The sequence below is a fragment of the Oncorhynchus keta genome, chromosome 1 (genome assembly GCF_023373465.1).
Source record: "Oncorhynchus keta strain PuntledgeMale-10-30-2019 chromosome 1, Oket_V2, whole genome shotgun sequence".
Classification (NCBI taxonomy): Eukaryota; Metazoa; Chordata; class Actinopteri; order Salmoniformes; family Salmonidae; genus Oncorhynchus; species Oncorhynchus keta.
This window is the reverse complement of record NC_068421.1, coordinates 19,418,879-19,435,467: the sequence shown is the minus strand read 5'-3', so window position 1 is coordinate 19,435,467 and position 16,589 is coordinate 19,418,879. Positions and strand designations below refer to the sequence as shown.

Genomic DNA, 16,589 nt, shown 5'->3' with positions numbered 1-16,589 from the left:
CTGAAGCGCTTAGCGGGCTGGGACCAGCCTCTGCGCCAACAATCAACGATAGGCTGGGTGAGTTTAAACCACGCCCAGTCTCTACTCTGACAGGCCGGCTCAGAAGCAGGAACTATTTCTGTCAGGGAATATTTATAATATCTTTGTCAAGGACAAGTCAGTTCTCTGTTTGTCCTGCGAGGTGGGACAGAGAGCCCATATATACGAAAATTGCATTTACCACTTATTGCTTAGCTAATAAAAAATACATAGTATACAATCGGTGACTCATTGTCATATTTATCCTGATACCAGTTTCGAATTCTCAATTGGATTGAGTTCTGGGCTTTGACCTTAAACCACTCGAGTGTTGATTTAGCAGTAAGCTTCGGGTCATTGTCCTGCTGGAAGGTGAACATCCGTCCCAGTCTCAAATCTCTGTAAGACTGAAAGAATTTCCTTGTATTTAGCGCCATCCATCACTCCATCAATTCTGACCGGCTTCCCAGTCCCTGCCGATGAAAAACATCCCCACAGCATGATGCTGGCACCACCATGCTTCACTGTGGGGATTGTGTTCTCGGGGTGATGAGAGGTGTTGGGTTTACGCCAGACATAGCGTTTTTCTTGATAGCCAAAAAGCTCAAGTTTAGTCTCATCTGACTAGAGTACCTTCTTCCATATGTTTGGGGAGTCTCCCACATGCCTTTTGGAGAACACCAAACGTGTTTGCTTATTTCTTTTTTTAGCAATGGCTTTTTTTCTGGCCACTCTTCTGTAAAGCCCAGCTCTGTGGAGTGTATGGCTTAAAGTGGTCCTATGGACAGATACTCCAATCTCCACTGTGGAGCTTTGCAGCTCCTTCTGCGTTATCTTTGGTCTCTTTGTTGCCTCTCTGATTAATGCCCTCCTTGCCTGGTCTGTGAGTTTTGGTGGGCGGCCCTCTCTTGGCAGGTTTGTTGTGGTGCCATATTTTTTTCATTTTTTAATAATGGATTTAAATGGAACTCCGTGGGATGTTCAAAGTTTCTGATATTTTTTTATAACCCAACTCGGATCTGTACTTCTCCACAACGTTGTCCCTGACCTGTTTGGAGAGCTCCTTGGTCTGCATGGTGGTAGCCCTTGCTTAGTGGTGTTGCAGACTCTGGGGCCTTTCAGAACAGCTGTATATATACTGAGATTATGTGACACTTAGATTGCACACAGGTGTAATTTATTTAACTAATTGTGTGACTTTTGAAGGTAATTGGTTGCACCATATCTTATTTAGGAGATTCATAGAAAATGGGGTGAATACATACGCACGCACCACTTTTCCATTTTTTTTTTATTGAAACAAGTTATTTTTTAAATTTCACTTCATCAATTTGGACTATTTTGTGTATGTCCATTACATGAAATCTAAATAAAAACCAATTTAAATTACAGGTTGTAATGCAAAAAAATAGGAAAAACGCCAAGTGTGATGAATACTTTTTCAAGGCACTGTACACCTTAGTTGGCTTTTTACATTGTGCCAATATCTTTTCTATCATGGTTTGTTCTATTTAAGCACTAAGGCCCGAAGGGGTGTGGGTATATGGCCAATATACCACAGCTAGTGGCTGTTCTTAGGCAAAACACAACGCGGACACAGCCCTTAGCTGTGGTATATTGGCCATATATCACAAACCCCGGAGGTGCCTTATTGCTTTTATAAACTGGTTACCAATGTAATAAGAGCAGTAAAATACATGTTTTGTCATACCCGTGGTATACGGTCTGATATACCACAGCTGTCAGCCAATCAGCATTCAGGGCTCGAACCACCCAGTTTATAATGATTGAGAGATAACTGTTTATTCCTATAGGGAATGGCCCTTTCTCTCAGGGAGAGAAATTATTTGTTTACACCATTCCCCACAAGAAAATGGCAGGCAGTCAGTGGTACTTTATGATAACAAAATACCATTGTCTATTTCTGTGTGTGTGTTGTGAATGTTACAGGGGTGAGGTGAGTTCTGTCCTTTTCAGAGGTGTAAAGGTTGTTCCAGAATGATGTGTAATGAGCTGAGTTAATGGATAAGTACATTATCAAATCAAATACATTCAGCAGCTTCTTGGAATCCTATGTGATTGTTCAGTGCTTTCCACAAACTCCACGACCTCATTTGTTTAGATTTTTTCCATAATTCCCTTCCATCGAGCCAGGAAATCTGACAATCATACCAAGTCAGGATTTCATTTTTTTGTTTTTGCAAAGAACATTAAGAATATTTTATTAAGAACTTCAAATTATGTCAGGTGCAGCAAACAAAGGCCAGGTCATTTTTAAAAAATCAAGTAGCAATATTCAAAGTAGTACATTCATTCAAAAGAACAAGAGAAAATAAATAAATGAGAGGAAAGGAAATGAGAGAAATAAATTAGGAAAGTAAATGACAGGAAAGGAAATGAGAGGATGGTGAAAAAATATTAAATCTCTGAGGGATTAAAGGTGTGTGTGTGTGTAATGACAGAGGTGAAGATTCACAGTTATCACTAAGAAGAGCGACAGGAAGAGGTGACATGGTACTTTCACTCTGGCTCTTATAGTTGTAGCCTTTGTTTCATGTTTAGCTTGCTTCTGGCGAACAGTGGGAGACTAAGTGCTCTTGGTATATTGCATCTTTTTACAGAAAGCTGTTGCATTTCCTTCGTAGGCTCTGTATACCAGTTGCATTCACAATAAGGGAATTAGAGTGAAGTGTGTGTGTATGCAAGTGTGTTTTAATGTACGTCTGTGTCTGTGTGCGTGTTTAGATGTGCACCGGAGCCACGACATTACCTTGATGTCACCTCACCGCCCAGCGCACAGGGAATTGTGGGTCGTTTTAATTAAGCACTGCAGAGGCTAATGTAGGTTAAACACAGCCCAACTCTCCACTCCCAGCTCTACTCTCTAATCTGTGAAGATTACACTCTAGTTCTCCAAAGAGACGTTTACAGCAGACTGCTGTTGCCTTCGAGTTCTGTATGCAGGGCCGGTAGTGTCTAGATGTTCAGAGGGCCAGTAGTATCTAGATGTTCAACAGAGGGCCAGTAGTATCTAGATGTTCAACAGAGGGCCAGTAGTGTCTAGATGTTCAGAGGGCCAGTAGTGTCTAGATGTTCAACAGAGGGCCTGAAGTATCTAGATGTTCAGAGGGCCTGGAATATCTAGATGTTCAACAGAGGGCCAGTAGTGTCTAGATGTTCAACAGAGGGCCAGTAGTGTCTAGATGTTCAACAGAGGACCAGTAGTATCTAGATGTTCAACAGAGGGCCTGGATTATCTAGATGTTCAACAGAGGGCCAGTAGTAAGTCGCTCTGGATAAGAGCGTCTGCTAAATGACTTAAATGTAAATGTAAATGGTGTCTAGATGTTAAACAGAGGGCCAGTAGTGTCTAGATGTTCAACAGAGGGCCAAAAGTATCTAGATGTTCAACAAAGGACCTGGTGTATCTAGATGTTCAGAGGGCCTGGAGTATCTAGATGTTCAGAGGGCCTGGAGTATCTAGATGTTCAGAGGGCCTGGAGTATCTAGATGTTCAGAGGGCCTGGAGTATCTAGATGTTCAACAGCGGGCCAGTAGTGTCTAGATGTTAAACAGAGGGCCTTAAGTATCTAGATGTTCAACAGAGGGCCTTAAGTATCTAGATGTTCAACAGAGGACCAGGAGTATCTAGATGTTCAACAGAGGGCCAGTAGTATCTAGATGTTAAAAAGAGGGCCAGTAGTATCTAGATGTTCAACAGAGGGCCAGGAGTATCTAGATGTTCAACAGAGGCCCAGGAGTATCTAGATGTTCAACAGAGGGCCTTAAGTATCTAGATGTTCAACAGAGGACCAGGAGTATCTAGATGTTCAACAGAGGGCCAGTAGTATCTAGATGTTAAACAGAGGGCCAGGAGTATCTAGATGTTCAACAGAGGGCCAGTAGTATCTAGATGTTCAACAGAGGGCCAGGAGTATCTAGATGTTCAACAGAGGCCCAGGAGTATCTAGATGTTCAACAGAGGGCCAGTAGTGTCTAGATGTTCAACAGAGGACCAGTAGTGTCTAGATGTTCAACAGAGGACCAGTAGTGTCTAGAAGTTCAACAGAGGGCCAGTAGTATCTAGATGTTCAACAGAGGGCCAGGAGTATCTAGATGTTCAACAGAAGCCCAGGAGTATCTAGATGTTCAACAGAGGGCCTTAAGTATCTAGATGTTCAACAGAGGACCAGGAGTATCTAGATGTTCAACAGAGGGCCAGTAGTATCTAGATGTTAAACAGAGGGCCAGTAGTATCTAGATGTTCAACAGAGGGCCAGGAGTATCTAGATGTTCAACAGAGGCCCAGGAGTATCTAGATGTTCAACAGAGGGTCAGTAGTGTCTAGATGTTCAACAGAGGACCAGTAGTGTCTAGATGTTCAACAGAGGACCAGTAGTGTCTAGAAGTTCAACAGAGGGCCAGTAGTGTCTAGATGTTCAACAGAGGGCCAGTAGTGTATAGATGTTAAACAGAGGGCCAGTAGGGTCTAGATGTTCAACAGAGGGCCTGAAGTATCTAGATGTTCAACAAAGGGCCTGGAGTATCTAGATGTTCAGAGGGCCTGGAGTATCTAGATGTTCAACAGAGGGCCAGTAGTGTCTAGATGTTAAACAGAGGGCCAGTAGTGTCTAGATGTTCAACAGAGGGCCAGTAGTATCTAGATGTTAAACAGAGGGCCAGAAGTATCTAGATGTTAAACAGAGGGCCAGAAGTATCTAGATGTTCAACAAAGGGCCTGGAGTATCTAGATGTTCAGAGGGCCTGGAGTATCTAGATGTTCAACAGAGGGCCTGGAATATCTAGATGTTCAACAGAGGTGTCTGGTTCAATATCTAGATGTTAAACAGGGGGCCAGTAGTGTCTAGATGTTAAACAGAGGGCCAGTAGTATCTAGATGTTAAACAGAGGGCCAGTAGTATCTAGATGTTCAACAGCGGGCCAGTAGTGTCTAGATGTTAAACAGAGTGCCAGTAGTCTCTAGATGTTCAACAGAGGGCCTTAAGTATCTAGATGTTCAACAGAGGACCAGGAGTATCTAGATGTTCAACAGAGGGCCAGTAGTATCTAGATGTTAAACAGAGGGCCAGTAGTATCTAGATGTTCAACAGAGGGCCAGGAGTATCTAGATGTTCAACAGAGGCCCAGGAGTATCTAGATGTTCAACAGAGGGCCTGGAATATCTAGATGTTAAACAGGGGGCCAGTAGTGTCTAGATGTTCAAAAGAGGGCCAGTAGTGTCTAGATGTTCAAAAGAGGGCCAGTAGTATCTAGATGTTCAACAGAGGCCCAGGAGTATCGAGATGTTCAACAGAGGGCCAGTAGTGTCTAGATGTTCAACAGAGGACCAGTAGTGTCTAGAAGTTCAACAGAGGGCCAGTAGTGTCTAGATGTTCAACAGAGGGCCAGTAGTGTATAGATGTTAAACAGAGGGCCAGTAGGGTCTAGATGTTCAACAGAGGGCCTGAAGTATCTAGATGTTCAACAGAGGACCAGTAGTATCTAGATGTTCAACAGAGGGCCAGTAGTATCTAGATGTTCAACAGAGGGCCAGTAGTATCTAGATGTTCAACAGAGGGCCAGGAGTATCTAGATGTTAAACAGAGGGCCAGTAGTATCTAGATGTTAAACAGAGGGCCAGAAGTATCTAGATGTTAAACAGAGGGCCAGAAGTATCTAGATGTTCAACAAAGGGCCTGGAGTATCTAGATGTTCAGAGGGCCTGGAGTATCTAGATCTTCAACAGAGGGCCTGAAGTATCTAGATGTTCAGAGGGCCTGGAGTATCTAGATGTTCAGAGGGCCTGGAATATCTAGATGTTCAACAGAGGGCCAGTAGTGTCTAGATGTTAAACAGAGGGCCAGTAGTGTCTAGATGTTCAACAGAGGGCCTTAAGTATCTAGATGTTCAACAGAGGACCAGTAGTATCTAGATGTTCAACAGAGGGCCAGTAGTATCTAGATGTTAAACAGAGGGCCAGTAGTGTCTAGATGTTCAACAGAGGGCCTTAAGTATCTAGATGTTCAACAGAGGACCAGTAGTATCTAGATGTTCAACAGAGGGCCAGTAGTATCTAGATGTTCAACAGAGGGCCAGTAGTATCTAGATGTTCAACAGAGAGCCAGGAGTATCTAGATGTTAAACAGAGGGCCAGTAGTATCTAGATGTTAAACAGAGGGCCAGAAGTATCTAGATGTTAAACAGAGGGCCAGAAGTATCTAGATGTTCAACAAAGGGCCTGGAGTATCTAGATGTTCAGAGGGCCTGGAGTATCTAGATGTTCAACAGAGGGCCTGGAATATCTAGATGTTAAACAGGGGGCCAGTAGTGTCTAGATGTTCAAAAGAGGGCCAGTAGTATCTAGATGTTCAACAGAGGACCAGGAGTATCTAGATGTTAAACAGAGGGCCAGTAGTATCTAGATGTTAAACAGAGGGCCAGTAGTATCTAGATGTTCAACAGAGGGTCAGTAGTGTCAAGATGTTCAACAGAGGGCCAGTAGTGTCTAGATGTTCAACAGAGGGCCAGTAGTGTCTAGATGTTCAACAGAGGGCCAGTAGTGTCTCGATATTCAACAGAGGGCCAGTAGTGTCTCGATATTCAACAGAGGGCCAGTAGTGTCTCGATGTTCAACAGAGGGCCAGTAGCGTCTAGATGTTCAACAGAGGGCCAGTAGTGTCTAGATGTTCAACAGAGGGCCAGTAGTGTCTAGATGTTCAACAGAGGGCCAGTAGTGTCTAGATGTTCAACAGAGGGCCAGTAGTGTCTAGATGTTCAACAGAGGGCCAGTAGTGTCTAGATGTTCAACAGAGGGCCAGTAGTATCTAGATGTTCAACAGAGGGCCTTAAGTATCTAGATGTTCAACAGAGGGCCAGTAGTGTCTAGATGTTAAACAAAGGGCCTGGAGTATCTAGATGTTCAGAGGGCCTGGAGTATCTAGATGTTCAACAGAGGGCCTGGAATATCTAGATGTTCAACAGAGGGCCAGTAGTGTCTAGATGTTCAACAAAGGGCCTGGAGTATCTAGAAGTTCAACAAAGGGCCTGTAGTATCTAGATGTTCAGAGGGCCTGGAGTATCTAGATGTTCAACAGAGGGCCAGTAGTGTCTAGATGTTCAACAGAGGGCCTTAAGTATCTAGATGTTCAACAGAGGGCCAGGAGTATCTAGATGTTCAGAGGGCCTGGAGTATCTAGATGTTCAACAGAGGGCCAGTAGTGTCTAGATGTTAAACAGAGGGCCAGTAGTGTCTAGATGTTCAACAGAGGGCCAGTAGTATCTAGATGTTAAACAGAGGGCCAGAAGTATCTAGATGTTAAACAGAGGGCCAGAAGTATCTAGATGTTCAACAAAGGGCCTGGAGTATCTAGATGTTCAGAGGGCCTGGAGTATCTAGATGTTCAACAGAGGGCCTGGAATATCTAGATGTTAAACAGGGGGCCAGTAGTGTCTAGATGTTCAAAAGAGGGCCAGTAGTATCTAGATGTTAAACAGAGGGCCAGTAGTGTCTAGATGTTAAACAGAGGGCCAGTAGTATCTAGATGTTAAACAGAGGGCCAGTAGTATCTAGATGTTCAACAGCGGGCCAGTAGTGTCTAGATGTTAAACAGAGTGCCAGTAGTATCTAGATGTTAAACAGAGGGCCAGTAGTATCTAGATGTTCAACAGAGGGCCAGGAGTATCTAGATGTTCAACAGAGGGCCAGGAGTATCTAGATGTTCAACAGAGGGCCTGGAATATCTAGATGTTAAACAGGGGGCCAGTAGTGTCTAGATGTTCAAAAGAGGGCCAGTAGTGTCTAGATGTTCAAAAGAGGGCCAGTAGTATCTAGATGTTCAACAGAGGGCCAGTAGGGTCTAGATGTTCAACAGAGGCCCAGGAGTATCGAGATGTTCAACAGAGGGCCAGTAGTGTCTAGATGTTCAACAGAGGGCCAGTAGTGTCTAGATGTTCAACAGGGGGCCAGGAGTATCTAGATGTTCAACAGAGGCCCAGGAGTATCGAGATGTTCAACAGAGGGCCAGTAGTGTCTAGATGTTCAACAGAGGGCCAGTAGTGTCTAGATGTTCAACAGAGGACCAGTAGTGTCTAGAAGTTCAACAGAGGGCCAGTAGTGTCTAGATGTTCAACAGAGGGCCAGTAGTGTATAGATGTTAAACAGAGGGCCAGTAGGGTCTAGATGTTCAACAGAGGGCCTGAAGTATCTAGATGTTCAACAGAGGACCAGTAGTATCTAGATGTTCAACAGAGGGCCAGTAGTATCTAGATGTTCAACAGAGGGCCAGTAGTATCTAGATGTTCAACAGAGGGCCAGGAGTATCTAGATGTTAAACAGAGGGCCAGTAGTATCTAGATGTTAAACAGAGGGCCAGAAGTATCTAGATGTTAAACAGAGGGCCAGAAGTATCTAGATGTTCAACAAAGGGCCTGGAGTATCTAGATGTTCAGAGGGCCTGGAGTATCTAGATCTTCAACAGAGGGCCTGAAGTATCTAGATGTTCAGAGGGCCTGGAGTATCTAGATGTTCAGAGGGCCTGGAATATCTAGATGTTCAACAGAGGGCCAGTAGTGTCTAGATGTTAAACAGAGGGCCAGTAGTGTCTAGATGTTCAACAGAGGGCCTTAAGTATCTAGATGTTCAACAGAGGACCAGTAGTATCTAGATGTTCAACAGAGGGCCAGTAGTATCTAGATGTTCAACAGAGGGCCAGTAGTATCTAGATGTTCAACAGAGAGCCAGGAGTATCTAGATGTTAAACAGAGGGCCAGTAGTATCTAGATGTTAAACAGAGGGCCAGAAGTATCTAGATGTTAAACAGAGGGCCAGAAGTATCTAGATGTTCAACAAAGGGCCTGGAGTATCTAGATGTTCAGAGGGCCTGGAGTATCTAGATGTTCAACAGAGGGCCTGGAATATCTAGATGTTAAACAGGGGGCCAGTAGTGTCTAGATGTTCAAAAGAGGGCCAGTAGTATCTAGATGTTCAACAGAGGACCAGGAGTATCTAGATGTTAAACAGAGGGCCAGTAGTATCTAGATGTTAAACAGAGGGCCAGTAGTATCTAGATGTTCAACAGAGGGTCAGTAGTGTCAAGATGTTCAACAGAGGGCCAGTAGTGTCTAGATGTTCAACAGAGGGCCAGTAGTGTCTAGATGTTCAACAGAGGGCCAGTAGTGTCTCGATATTCAACAGAGGGCCAGTAGTGTCTCGATATTCAACAGAGGGCCAGTAGTGTCTCGATGTTCAACAGAGGGCCAGTAGCGTCTAGATGTTCAACAGAGGGCCAGTAGTGTCTAGATGTTCAACAGAGGGCCAGTAGTGTCTAGATGTTCAACAGAGGGCCAGTAGTGTCTAGATGTTCAACAGAGGGCCAGTAGTGTCTAGATGTTCAACAGAGGGCCAGTAGTATCTAGATGTTCAACAGAGGGCCAGGAGTATCTAGATGTTAAACAGAGGGCCAGTAGTGTCTAGATGTTAAACAAAGGGCCTGGAGTATCTAGATGTTCAGAGGGCCTGGAGTATCTAGATGTTCAACAGAGGGCCTGGAATATCTAGATGTTCAACAGAGGGCCAGTAGTGTCTAGATGTTCAACAAAGGGCCTGGAGTATCTAGAAGTTCAACAAAGGGCCTGTAGTATCTAGATGTTCAGAGGGCCTGGAGTATCTAGATGTTCAACAGAGGGCCAGTAGTGTCTAGATGTTCAACAGAGGGCCTGTAGTATCTAGATGTTCAGAGGGCCTGGAGTATCTAGATGTTCAACAGAGGGCCAGTAGTGTCTAGATGTTCAACAGAGGGCCTTAAGTATCTAGATGTTCAACAGAGGGCCAGGAGTATCTAGATGTTAAACAGAGGGCCAGTAGTATCTAGATGTTCAACAGAGGGCCAGTAGTGTCTAGATGTTCAACAGAGGGCCAGTAGTGTCTAGATGTTCAACAGAGGGCCAGTAGTGTCTACATGTTCAACAGAGGGCCAGTAGTGTCTAGATGTTCAGCAGAGGGCCTGGAATATGTAGATGTTCAACAGAGGGCCTGGAGAATCTAGATGTTCAACAGAGGGCCTGGAGTATCTAGATGTTCAACAGAGGGCCAGTAGTGTCTAGATGTTCAACAGAGGGCCAGTAGTGTCTAGATGTTCAACAGAGGGCCTGGAGTATCTAGATGTTCAACAGAGGGCCTGGAGTATCTAGATGTTCAACAGGATGCCACCTTTCCAGCAAGTCAGTTCGTCAAATTTCTGCCCTGCTAGAGCTGCCCTGGTCAACTGTAACTGCTGGTAATGTGAAGTGGAAACGTCTAGGAGCAACAACGGTTCAGCCGCAAAGTCGTAGGCCACACAAGCTCACAGAGCTTGGTTGCAACACTAACTACCAAGCTCCAAACTGCCTATGGAGCTTAATGAAATGGGTTGTAAACTCTACCTGCCCGAATGCATAGTGCCAGCTATAAAGTTTGGTGGAGGAACAGTAATGGTCTGGGGCTGTTTTTCATCTTTCGGGCTAGGCCCTTTACTTCCAGTGAAGTTAAATCTTAACACAACAGCATGCCATGGAATTCTAGACGATCCTGCGCTTCCAACTTTGTGCAACAGTTTGGGGAAGGCCCTTTCTTGTTTCCATACATAAATGATTTGTTGAGATCGGTGTGGCAGAACTTGACTGGCCTGCACAGAGCCCTGACCTCAACAACATCGAACACCTTTGGGATGAATTGGAACGCCAACTGCGAGCCAGGCCTAATCGCCCAACATCAGTGCCCGACCTCACTAATGCTTGTGGCTGAATGGAAGCAAGTCCCCGCAGCAATGTTCAACATCTTGTGGAAAGCCTTCCCAGAAGAGTGGAGGCTGTTATAACATCAAAGGGGGGGCCAACTCTATATTAATACCCCTGATTTTAGAATAAAATGTTAACTTAGTGTATCGCCTCCTCCCACTCGCCACTGGCCATGTCTATCACACACAAAGTCTGTGATTAGTGCCCAATGTCAGTACTGGCCTAGAGCAACAGGCCACCCACAGAACATGTTGCCACTCTCTCCAATCTCTCACACACACACACACACACACACACACACACACACACACACACACACACACACACACACACACACACACACACACACACACACACACACACACACACACACACACACACACACACACACACACACACACACACACACACACACACACACACACACCTCCCTTTAAATCCATCTGTGCCACACTAAGGGACACTCATTCCCATTGGCTGACGCAGTATAAATCATAGGACATTCATTCAATCACAGGACAGTGGCGCCACCCCGTTATATCACCCGCCTCTTACAGCAACCACCATCAGCTTTTTGGGGCAGTTAACCTCAAAAGACTAGTATTAGGACAGAAGGAGAGACAGGAACGATAAAGAGACATATAGCAGGAGAGGATAAAATAAAGAGAGATACATCTCCCATTGCTCTACGTGTCCGTCAGTTGTTTTTCATAATCGCTGGCTAAATGCCTGTCGGCAAAGGTAGCACTCAGCCCTGCCGTCCCCCAGTTACATAAGAGAGGGCTCCTGTGAATAAGGATAGGGGGAGGGAGGAAGAGAGAGAAGGAGGGATAGAAGGAGATGGAAACAGCCTGAGGGTGAAAGTGGGAGACAGGAGATGCAGGAGACAAAGGGACAGAGACAGAAAGGAGAAGGGGATGAGAAAGGGGAGAGAAAATTAGACAGATGGAGACAGAGGGAGAGTGTGTGTGACAGTTGTGTGTGAATGAGATGCCCGGAACCAAGGTGCCAGTCACACACCACCAGGGGGACACGTTCAGTGAGTGCGCAATGCAGCCAGACTGGGGGGGACAGAAAACAATGCAACACACGTCGTTGCATCAGGACAAAATCACAACCTTGCCCCGGACGCAAACATCCCCTCTCTGTAATGTCAGTGAAAGGACAATGACGCAGTATCCCTCCAAATAGACAATACTCAAACCCTCCAATCCTCTAAACACCAGGACAAGCTGGAAACAGATGGAACAGGATCTAACCTTACACAACTCCAGTTTGACTTTTAACCCTTGACCTTGTCAAAGAGGAGGTCCAATACCATATGAGCAACTTCGTACAGCTGTAGAGGCAGAAAGATAAACATTTGCAACTCAAACTTAAAAGAACAGTGAGCAGACCACTAAGTAAGAAACTCGTACTCCAAACAGTCTAATCAACCATGATAAATGGATGCAGAAAACACTGCATTAGAATCAGAAAGCATTACAAGATGCATTCTAGAAAAAACACCCAGCTGTCAAAGTGTCTTTCTACATTGTGAATAGTTCTGTGTAGGACCATAATATAAATGTCCGCATGTTGTGGATGTCAAGCGGATCTATGGCTCAATGGTGGGTTAGCATTTGTCATTGGACAGAATGAATGGAACTGACCTGACCGTATGACCAATCAGAGGTCAAAGTTTATAAATGAAGGCACAGCCGTAATGGTTTCCCCTGAGTTGAATGTGTGTTTCAGACTCATTCAATCCACCAGTTGTTAGTGTCATCATCAAATAATTCAGTTGTTACATTTCAAAACATGTTGCTAAAATGTATGACACCACCTCTACTTTTAATCATCTCTCTGGCAGAAAGTCTAAAACACATTTTTAGTTTCCAAAAAGGGAGAACGGTGATTGGTCTGTTAATGTCCTTTCCAAAAGCATCATGTAGGCCAAGCCTTTGATCTTCAGTCAGAACATTGGTATACTAAAACACTGTTTAAAAGGGAATCGTTGCATTAGGGGTTTTTGGAGCGGACGCACAAATGCAAGCTAGTTGACTGTAATATTTTACCGCACACGCACACACAAGGGCTTTCATGAACAATCAGTAAAGGGTTGAAGAGGTGAGCTGAACACTAATTCTGTGATTTAATCGTGAATACATTTCCCAACACACACACACGCTCGCTGAGAAAGAGGATGAGTGAACAGTGGCTCATTGTGTAGGGGCGGGATATACTGACGCTCTGAACCAATGGGACTTCCTGAGTTGTATGAGTGACAGTCCCTCTGACCGAACCAATTTAAGGTTCCTCAGATCACCATGCCAATGGAATGATTTCGATATATTTACAAAAAATGCCCTTTTCCTGACCTCCTTTGAAAAAGAATGGAAAGAGAATTAACTTGGAATTTTGCTTTAGGAGCATCTATGAACAGGAAAGAAAGAAGTCCGATATAATTGCAAAGAAAAGGAAACTTTTCCCATTGAGGATCATGACAATAACAAACCGTATCACAGTATCCTCTTTCAAAATTAAATAAACCTTTTTTTGATCATAATTGTATTTTTTTCCCGGTATACTATATCACACAGTGATAACAAAGAAAGGAGAAATCTACAGCCACGTTAGCTTCGTGCAAAAACCACATACACTGGCACGCCGCATAGGCAAGGATTAAAGCAAGACAATGCATACAAAAATATAGAAAATCTCCAATGCAACGCAACACCTCTTCACTGAAACTAGGTTTCTGTACAACAATTTCTCCACCAAACAGCATCTCTTTCATCAAAGGGTCACTTCTGGAACATTCTATTTGTGTTTTTGTCTTCGTTGTTTTTTAAGAGAAACATTGGTCTTAAGAATTCCATATAGGAAACCATAGAACCAAAAACAAAATATGGTAGCTATAGTATGTCATTATGACGGTTAGTCATAATGATATTCAGAATAATTATAATAACATGTTGAATGATAGAAAACTAGTACAATAAAAGCATATCATTTCTGTCATCATTTGTGACAAATATTTTTTTGTTTTTAAAATACATATTTCCTGTCACTTTTAAGACATTCCAGCATTTGCTCATAACTGTTGGTGACAGGTTACATACGGTAGTTTGGCATACTCAGCAAGCCATGCCCAGAAGGATGCTAGGGGGTAGCGCTCCCCTTCTCAGACATTGCATGCATCATCCAATGGTTGCGTGCCACGTCATCGACTGTGCTGTCGGGCACCAGATTGGTGGATCATATGTGGTTAGCTGATACGTAAAATACCTATCCAGGCATTGTAAGATCTGGCATGCGTCAGCAACGCTTGGGCAGAGGAACGTGTCCAACATCTCTTGCAAAGGAGAGGAAGGGCTTCAGGTTTCAGGATGCAGTGGAACCTGTCCACCAATGGGATATACTGTATCTGGTTGGGGGCAGAGGAAGGGAGGGGTTATACAGAACAGCCCAAACTACAGAACCGACGTGCTCAAGACCAGGTCAGCACACAAGTTCAGTTCAGCACTTGCAAACACATGCAGAGATATTTCAGAGTTTTAAGGTTCAGTCTTTTTCCTGTCAGTTGTGTCCCTTTAATTTTTTAGCAATCACTCGCTTTCTTGTTGTGGGTGGCTGGAGCACTGAACCCCACTGGCCAATCCGTGAGCTCCTTCCTGAAACCACAGACCAATCGTTGGGCTTGTTACCTGTGACAGCCAGTCCTGCTCTCCTGCTTCACATTGATAGAAAAGATTGTTTGGACGCCTCAAGACAAAAATATATTGATACATATCAAATGGTCAAGGGGGCAGGCGGGTAGGGGATCGACATGATGCGATGACGCCAAGACAGAGAGGTTACACTGCAGTAAGAGTTCAAGTCATGAAAAAAACATGCAGACAGGTTTAGACATGTCAGAGGCCATGGGAGGGACGGAGAGATGAACAACTGATGAAACAAAAATCAATGACAGGGCAGTCATTGGTTTCTCTGCTCTCTCCCCCTATCCTCCTCCTCCTTTTCCTCCTCTTCATCATCCTCGTCCAGAGACACCACCCCGGAGGAGGCTACATCTGAGACCTTCCTGTGGGTGGCATAGTCAGGTGGGTACACCTCGCGCTGTCCTTCTCCATGGCCCACGGTGCCCTCATAGTCTTTGCAGGGCGTACCTTCGTCTTCCCCGGGCGACAGATAGGTCTCGGAGTAGGTCACAGAGTAGCAAGGTGACTCCTCCCCCCCCGGCCGGCTCCTCCCACCCTCCAGGTTGTTGAAGTCCCCTCCCCCTCTAACCCCCTGCCCCACCCTCTGGAGGCGGGCCAACAGCAGCTCCTCCCCCCCTTGCAGGGCCGAGAGGATCTTGGCAGCCAGCTCGGCGGTGTTACCGTAGTTGTTGCAGCAGTGATGGGTGAGATCTCGCAGTAAGGGGTGTTGCTCATTCAGGCTATAGAGGCTGGAGCAGGGGGTGACTGTGGAGGTGGGAGAGGGCCTCTCTCCCCCCTCTCCTCCTCCGGCCCCCTCACAGCACGGCCCCCGCAGACCCAGGTGCTGACACACCTGACTTTGAAGAATGTCCCTCAGATAAGGAGGCACCTCTGGATACAGAGAAGAGGGAGAAAAGAGACAGTAAGTATACTGAATGACCCTGCTAATGTCTGACCGTGCCTGATGAGGTCAGGTCACGTAGTCAGGAAAAACTATGATCTCTACTGATGAGAGCAATGTATTGTTATGGAATTATAGCAGATTCATTATTTAATGAAACTAACTTATCAGGCTAAATCTGGAAAGGGTGAAGGTTATTCAAGTTGATCTTAGATCTGTGCCTTTGGGGCAACTTTTCAGCCATATACTGTAGTGTTACAGAATAAAATACGTCATACTAAATTAAAATAAATGACATTATGAAGCAAAACAAAGCAGTCATATTTGGTGCAGTGGAGTAAGCAATCAGCCTAAAAGCATTGGCATCCCCACACACAACCATACATATACACACACGCAGCCAACAAACTGTCTGCAACAAAATAATCAAATTAAACTTGCAGGAGGGATATCAAATTTCACCGGAGACCAACTTTTTTTGTGAGAGGACGAAAGTAGGGCACTGGGACAATAAGAGTTACAGACAGCCTCGTCACCACACAGACAGAGGAGACAGAAAAAGGGGATGGGGGAAAGGATGTGCAGGGCCTGGAGGGTAAAAAGCAAGGTAGGAATAAATGAAGATATGAGAAAGGAGGACTTTGCACTCTTCAGTGATACTCCAGTTGTAATAGGGTAGCATTGGCTCAAATTGGGTATCTTTAGAAGTTTTGGAGGAGGTCTGATTACGAGTGTGTGTGTGTAGGTGTACACTACCTGTGCTTTGTGTTGTGGGCTCGTTGGCAGGAATGAAGTCCTCATCATACGAGTCGTCATTAGAGTCATCTCCATCCACAGACGACCAGGCTCTCAGCTTAGCCTCCGCTATGGCAAACTGCTCCGCCACACCTGAAACACACATAGTTTAGACGTCAATATCACAAACATTCAATACACACACACACACACACACACACAGGTCAGACATCGAGCCCCATCATTGAGTGCCCATGATGACGCCGGCATATGATTTTTGATTGACAGGTCTTTTCTGTGGAAGACAGAGTATATCGATAGACTGACATCACATCAAGATTCTAGACCGGAGAGGTCATAGGTCATACAAACATATAGACATGTTACCTGGATATATATGCAAACACTGGAAATAATTCACACTTACAAAACACCGATACAGTGGCTTGCACCCCAATGGCATTTTTCCTATTTTGTTG

The 16,589-nt window shown here is 44.7% G+C and overlaps 1 protein-coding gene across 8 annotated transcripts in view; it reads right to left on the bottom strand.

Annotated features, from left to right (window-relative positions):
* Positions 1–9,855: 9,855 nt before the first annotated feature.
* The window catches only part of LOC118374574 (protein FAM131A-like), a 32,594-nt gene continuing 25,860 nt past the window's right edge, over positions 9,856–16,589 (bottom strand). For all 8 annotated transcript variants that reach the window (XM_052517218.1, XM_052517032.1, XM_052516999.1 and 5 more), the window contains 2 exons: positions 16,132–16,263; positions 9,856–15,365 (listed from right to left, as the gene is read on the bottom strand). In XM_052517218.1, coding sequence (XP_052373178.1) covers positions 14,752–15,365; positions 16,132–16,263 — 746 coding nt within the window. In that variant the 3' untranslated portion in view covers positions 9,856–14,751. The remainder of the gene's footprint in view (positions 15,366–16,131; positions 16,264–16,589) is intronic.